General features: G+C 59.5%; 4 protein-coding genes and 1 pseudogene across 4 annotated transcripts, besides 2 other annotated features; all 5 read right to left on the bottom strand.

Annotated features, from left to right (window-relative positions):
• Positions 1 to 695: 695 nt before the first annotated feature.
• On the bottom strand, positions 696 to 1,100 carry Tco025E_08620 (hypothetical protein; annotated as a pseudogene).
• A 92-nt stretch (positions 1,101 to 1,192) lies between these two features.
• On the bottom strand, positions 1,193 to 2,860 carry Tco025E_08619 (putative GTP-ase activating protein; the record flags this gene model as incomplete). Its single annotated transcript, XM_029375464.1, has 1 exon — positions 1,193 to 2,860. The coding sequence occupies one exon, from the start codon at positions 2,858 to 2,860 to the stop codon at positions 1,193 to 1,195; it is 1,668 nt and encodes a 555-aa protein (XP_029224401.1).
• A 125-nt stretch (positions 2,861 to 2,985) lies between these two features.
• Positions 2,986 to 3,009: a microsatellite.
• Positions 3,010 to 3,179: 170 nt separating this feature from the next.
• Positions 3,180 to 5,126, bottom strand: Tco025E_08618 (uncharacterized protein; the record flags this gene model as incomplete). The annotated part of the gene is made up of 1 exon (XM_029375463.1): positions 3,180 to 5,126. One exon carries the CDS (start codon positions 5,124 to 5,126, stop codon positions 3,180 to 3,182), a length of 1,947 nt encoding a protein of 648 aa, XP_029224400.1.
• Positions 5,127 to 5,424: 298 nt separating this feature from the next.
• Tco025E_08617 (60S ribosomal protein L30) lies at positions 5,425 to 5,742 on the bottom strand (the record flags this gene model as incomplete). Its single annotated transcript, XM_029375462.1, has 1 exon — positions 5,425 to 5,742. The coding sequence occupies one exon, from the start codon at positions 5,740 to 5,742 to the stop codon at positions 5,425 to 5,427; it is 318 nt and encodes a 105-aa protein (XP_029224399.1).
• A 281-nt stretch (positions 5,743 to 6,023) lies between these two features.
• Tco025E_08616 (60S ribosomal protein L30) lies at positions 6,024 to 6,341 on the bottom strand (the record flags this gene model as incomplete). Its single annotated transcript, XM_029375461.1, has 1 exon — positions 6,024 to 6,341. The coding sequence occupies one exon, from the start codon at positions 6,339 to 6,341 to the stop codon at positions 6,024 to 6,026; it is 318 nt and encodes a 105-aa protein (XP_029224398.1).
• A 173-nt stretch (positions 6,342 to 6,514) lies between these two features.
• Positions 6,515 to 6,535: a microsatellite.
• Between the last annotated feature and the right edge of the window lies 1 nt (position 6,536).

Below are 6,536 nucleotides of genomic sequence, written 5' to 3'. Positions count from 1 at the left end.
CCTTCGGTGGCTCCGGTGCAGCAGGTCGCGAGCGTTCGGTGGCACCGGTGCAGCGGTGCGGCCTTTGGTGTCCGGTGCAGCGGTGCGGCCTTTCGGTGGTTCCGGTGCAGCGGGTGCGGCCTTCGGTGGCACCGGTGCAGCGGGTGCGGCCTTCGGTGGCTCATATTCCACGGATTGTGTTGATTGAAAGCTTCGCTGTGCTTTGTATCTAATGCGCATTTCTTCCCCGACGCGCCAGCTGGCTGTGGCCACCATTGCACACCAAACCCGGCGCATTGTGTGCGGCGAAACAACTGGATTTAATATCACGAGGGAACGATTGGGGATTGGCTTACGCACCTGAAGCTCGTGCCTTCTCCGGACCAGTTCCTCGTTTTCCTCTCGTGCCGCTAAGGGAGGTTCCACGAGTACCAGCTAGCGAAGATGCGGCCGTGCTCTTCTGCAAGGAAACATGCAAAACAAAAGGTGCATAGACGGACCGAAGGAAAAGCAGAACATGGCATGCAACTGGAAGCGGGAAGAGAAGGCAAGAAGGGTTACAGAAGAAAATCTGTCATTTTACTTTACACGCGTGCATTTGCACGCTTGTATTTTCTTTCCCCCATCGTTTTTTTTTTGATTCCCTTGTCTTTTGTTTGTGCCCATACTACAGTCGGCCGCCAGGGGGCCGGGTCGACGCACGGTGACGCGTCTCAGTCGTAGACTTCAATTGCCACCTTTGAGCCCTTTGGCCCCAACATGCGCAAGGCCTCGTAGCACCCCCAGACGCAGAACGGCAGGAGGGGCGCAAGACACACCGCCGTAAGCGGCACACCGTGCATTTTCTTCTGGTACTGCGTCAGGTCCACTGGATCATTCGCACGCAGGATGCTGTACGTCAGCGCGGTAATTAACAGGATCCAAAGTGGCAGGACCTTCGGCGTCAAGAACATCGTTGTATCCCTCGATCCCTTGCCGTGCTATTGCACCACAACAGGCAGCAGGAGCGGCGACGAGGCTGGCTTGCTTGGCTATAGAATCTGATTCTGCTCTTCTGCTGGGAGGCGAAGAAAAGGAAGAAGAAGAAGAAAAAAAGGCGGGGGATGCAGGCAGTCACACACACCCACACACACAACACGCTTTTTGCAGGGGCCATCGCGTTTCTGCTGAAGTGATCTCTGCGCCTATAAAACCGCCTCGCCCGTCGGTGGGGTCACCCAAAGTGGGCAAACGAGACGGTGAGGCTCAGCAACGGCTGGCGCCATTCCCGACTGGCCCGCTGCCGGCGCTGGCGCTCCCCACCAAAGACGTTCAGCCGCGGCCACGCGGACGCCTCACCCGGCACGCACCAGAGCAGCGGCAGCGTCAGAGGCTCGGACCCACCGCCCGACGCCACGACGCCGTCGGGGAGCGTCCACTCGGCGACACCGAGCAACTCGTCGCCGCTGCTGTAGAGCGCGATGTAGAGCGGGGCGGTGACGGAGTAGACGCCCAGCTGAAAGGTCTCTTCCCAGCGCGTACAGGCGTTGCAGGGGTCGCCGGTGACGGGACCGCCAGGAACCACACCGGCGCGGCTACGCAACTCCTGAAACCCGTTCGTCAACGATAAGACGGCGCCGCTGCTGCGTATGCCATTCACCTCACGAGCAGCAATATACGCCACACCAATGTACCGCGGCGGGCCGTCGTGACTTAGGGCCCCGTTCTGGCTCAGACCCACGCTACCCTGTGCATCTAAATCTGGCGGCGGCGGCACGGCCTGTTGCACATGGGGATTACGCTCCCTCGTAAACGCCCCCTCATACTTCAGAGTGATGTACTCCTCCCGCACCTCGCGCCGGGAGAAGCCACCCACCGGCTTACAAACGGCCTTCCCACTGCTAAAGTAAAATCCAGCATACTCGAGCTCGTCATTCACCACGTCGTTACCGCGTTTGACCATGAAATCCATGTCGGCGGCGCTCCAGCTGTCCAGCTGCACCTCGCGACAGCGCTGCGGCCACAGCTGTCGGTGCACACCGACACAATTGATACAAACAAAGCAGCCAAAGGGCCTCATTACAGCCCACGTGGGCCATTTTTCACCACAATCGGCACATTCCTGGTTCGCCGGCTTGGGCGCAATACAGGGCGCGTAGAGTGGCGAATGCGTAAGCCGCTCAGGCGCCTCTATCTTCTCACCCTCGCCGACCACCGTGGAGTCGCAGAGACTCTCCTCCCTGTCTTCCTTCTCTTCCTCTTCCTGCCTTAACTGCTTCTGTGCCTCATACCGGCGCAGGACGTCCTCCAGCTGCTCCACCTCATGCATCTCCAACGGATCGTCCCCTGTCACGTCGATGACTCTAGGCGGACGCCACAGCAACCGGTAGACGCCGCTGCCTTCACCCTCATCAGGCGATCCGTCGGTCGAAGGGGATGTCAGCTGCTTCTTCTGCTCCTGCGAAAATGGCGGCAGCGATCGCGCCGCAAGGCGTAGGTGGTAAATAAACCTCCACTTGAGCAGTTTGTCTCCTAAAAAGAAGAGTGCCACACATCCCCTGGGCGCGGCCCCCTCGCCGTGCAGTGAGCTGGCCGAGGCTGACGTCCGTAGCGAGGTGAAGAGCCCCGTAGGCCGCAGCTGCTCCACACTCGATGGGTCCGCGAGCTCCAGGCCGAAGCAGAGTCGGCCACGGTGCGTGCCACAGTCCACCACGCGCGAGCCAAGGAGAAAGAGACGCTCACGCAGGTTCTTCGCCATGGAGTTTTGGGGCTCGTCAAAGCAGTAGAGAACGCCGTCCGTGTGGAGTTCGATGGTCCGCGTGGCGTTTGGCCGCCTGCGCCAGCCAAACCAACACAACACCGCCCCCGAGAGGAGCAGCGTTTCCAGCGTCGCCTCTATCATTCCCCCGTGCAGGAAAGGCGTGTACGTACGTCTATAGCCAATTACGCGTGCTGGGCAGAGCGATACACAGGGGCAAAAACAAACAAACCCGCGTTCACGAAAGAAGAGCATAGCGGTAAAATGAAAAACAAACAAACAATCAAACAAACCCAAACATGCCAGCAAAATGTGGTCAATAAAAAACAACAACGATGTCGTGAATTACGGTGCCACACCCCAAACATCAAACTTGATTCAAATTGTAGGAGCGGGGTTTGCATTCTTTTCGTCCCCCTGTTTCTGTCAGATGACAAATGGGAAGAGACAGGAGGAGGGGAAATTACCCCCTCTGTGGGGAACGCAGACGCTTGCGGCTCTGCGCAGACTCCTCCCCGTCGCCCGCTGGAAGGGACGTCCCGCTTGACAGCACCTCCGTCAGGATGCGCTGCAGCAACGCATCCTGCTCCGACTCCTTTTGGAGCTCCACTGCCCGCCGCTCGGCCTCCATTTGGCGATACGCCGCCGCCTCCACCGCCACCGCGTAGTGGCCACGACGGTCACTGTCCACAATCTCGGAAATCACAAAGGGATGCAGCCCCGCATCTATTGTCATCACCTCCGGTGGCTGATCCGCCACGGTCTCTGTGGCGTGCACGAGGACAGTGAGCGAAAACAACGCCGGAGGCGACGAGGACGACGGCAGCAGAATGTACACGGGATTTTCTGTGCTGGGCGTGCGCGGCAGCCAAATGGCACGAGTCGCGTCAAATGAAGTGCCAACGGTCAGAGTTTTCGCGGTAGTGACGCCTCCGGCTCCCTCCGCCGCATCAGGGGCAAGAGCCCTTGCGGCAGAGGCAGACGCACGCCGCATATCCGCTTCACGCTTTGTGGCGACAAGTCGCAGCGCGGCCTCGCTGCCGCCAACCGCCGTGGCGTACAAAAGCGTCACTGTCATGCGCTCCCCGGGGACGGCGAACTCTTGCCAGCCCATGCCACCCTCACGGGGGACAAACAGTGAGGGGACAAACACCGGCCACTCGCGAGACGAAGCGGTCGACGCTGCGTGTGGCGGCGGTATTGTCCACGCGTACAATCCATCGTCGCCGACACGCTGGATGCGCACCGACACCACTGAAAAGGCATGAAGTCCTTGCGGAAAACCGTGCAGCTGCTCCCCAGCACTGCCTGACTCTGGTTTTCGTGCGTGCAACGCCTGATAGAGTTTTCCAGCAAGGGCCTTCTTGGAATCCGCGGAGGCAGAAGCCAAAGACGAGGAAGAAGCAGAAGTGGGACCGCCCATTTGCCGCAATCGCTGAAGCAGGGCCGTAGGCCTTTGCGCCTCAGCGGTGCCCGACTCCGCGTTTACCACGCCGCGCAGCTCCGCCTCGAGAAGGTTTTCGCTACTCCCGCCATCGACGGACACCAGCCGCACCTCGACAATGTCCCACGGAGAGGTCTTGACGAAGTTCGTTTGCGTGCGCAGCAGAACCGGTCGTCCTTTCCGTGTCAGCCCGGCGTCGACCTCGCAAGAGGTCATGCGGGCACCGCCACCACTGCTGCCCTGACGCTGTGGAAGAACAAAGCCACGCAGCAAACTTCCTCGCGCCACCTCCTTCACCGACCGCCGTGTGAGTAGAATGTGCTTCAGGGCATGCTGCAGCTCCGCGTTGGGCCCCACATGCACCACGTAGAGCTCGTGGGTTGTCGCAAGCGGCAGCTGATGGGTGCTGAGAAAGTGGTTGGCGTCGTGCACCGTGGCAAACCTCATCACCACGGCGAAGCGACCGACGGCGTGGGCCCTGACACACGCCAGCGCCTTCGCAAAGGTCTCTCCGGCTCCAGCGTCTTTGCCCCCAAACTCGGCTCCAGCGCCTTCAACAGCGGCCGTCGACTCACCGCGCGTGGCTCCGGGGAACGACAGCAGCTTCTCCTCGAGGGTGACGCCCGCGACGCCCTCCGCGACGAGCGAGCGCAGGTGCGCCGTGTCAATGGCCCTCGGGGAAGTCACGAGCAGCTCCGTCCCGACGTGGACGACGGGGGGGAGAAAAGTGACGCCCCAGCGCCGCCCCAGCGCCTCCGCGTCGCCTTGCAGCTTTTCCGCCGCGGAGAGGCGCTGGAACTGAACGATGGCCGCGCCGCTGTGGAATGCGCGGTCCTCCTCGAAGCACGCCTCCTCAATGAGGCCGTAGCCGGCCAGGGTGCGGAAAAGCTCCGCCCGCAACACCGCATCCTCCGGCTCGACGCCGCCCACGCGAACGCGGCGGCTGAGAGATGAAGCCGCATGCATCGTCGTCGCACAACCGCCGTCCGCGCGACGACAAACAGACCGCAGGGGCAAACACAGCGCTCCACGCGAAACACAAAGAAAAAAAGAGGAACAAAAAAAAAAAGGAAAAATAGACAAAAAAAGGAAATGAACTCAACGCATAAAAGTAGCAGAAGCCACGCACAGCAGGTCTCGGAAGCCATATACACAGGACACGGCAACGGGCCAGTACAAGAATAAAGGAATACAAACGACAAATAACGGCAACGTTTGGGATCCCTTCTCACCCAAGATGAGCAAATGTCCCACTGCGGCCCAACTAGGCGGAGGTGATGTCAGAGTCGCCAACGTCCGTGATGGACAAAACGCAGGTGCGGAAGTGCCTGCCGCACGCCGTCCCGAGGTCGAGGTTGTTCCCGGTGTAGTGGTGCATGGGCGTCTTGCTCAGTGTGCAGTAGTACTCAATCTCGGCCTTGCGGATGGGCGGGCAGTTGCTGGAGATCACGACAAGCTGGCTGCGGCCCTGGCGCAGGGTCTTGATGGCCTGCTGCGTCCCGATCACGTACTTGCCGGACTTCATCACCAGCTGGAGCTTGGTGTTGATCGTGTCCACCTTGCTCTTGCTCTTCTTGGCCATTGTGGTGGGGATGAATCCTGCATGTCAGGCGTCAACATAAATGCATTAGAGTGTGCGCGGAAAAAGGAGGTAAAAGGAGGGCCGATGAAACATTTCATGACAAGGAGTAAAACACACGTAGTAGGAGATGTAGTTGCACGTGTGGCAGAGAAGACAAGCTTCAGAAACCACGCGGCGGTTGTCGGAGTGAAAATCGCAGTCAATAGAGAGAAAATAAAAATAAAAGAAACTCAAAAAAGCCTCTTTCTTCACTGACGAGCAAACGCCCCACTGCGGCCCAACTAGGCGGAGGTGATGTCAGAGTCGCCAACGTCCGTGATGGACAAGACGCAGGTGCGGAAGTGCCTGCCGCACGCCGTCCCGAGGTCGAGGTTGTTCCCGGTGTAGTGGTGCATGGGCGTCTTGCTCAGTGTGCAGTAGTACTCAATCTCGGCCTTGCGGATGGGCGGGCAGTTGCTGGAGATCACGACAAGCTGGCTGCGGCCCTGGCGCAGGGTCTTGATGGCCTGCTGCGTCCCGATCACGTACTTGCCGGACTTCATCACCAGCTGGAGCTTGGTGTTGATCGTGTCCACCTTGCTCTTGCTCTTCTTGGCCATTGTGCTGCGGAGAGAAAGAGGCTGCCAAAAACAATGAAAATCGGAAACAAAGAGAAAAATACATGCGGCAACCGCGAGGAGGACAGACATGCGTTGACCCCATCAATTCAAGCACAAGCCAATTTCCTCCTGCGCCTTTTTCGCACACTCCTTCTCATCCTTTCCCCTACATGCACACACAAACACACACACACC

Source organism: Trypanosoma conorhini (assembly GCF_003719485.1).
Source record: "Trypanosoma conorhini strain 025E chromosome Unknown Tco_14.4_contig_00827, whole genome shotgun sequence".
Classification (NCBI taxonomy): Eukaryota; Euglenozoa; class Kinetoplastea; order Trypanosomatida; family Trypanosomatidae; genus Trypanosoma; species Trypanosoma conorhini.
Note: the sequence above shows the minus strand (reverse complement) of the source record. Positions and strands in the feature narration are given on the sequence as shown.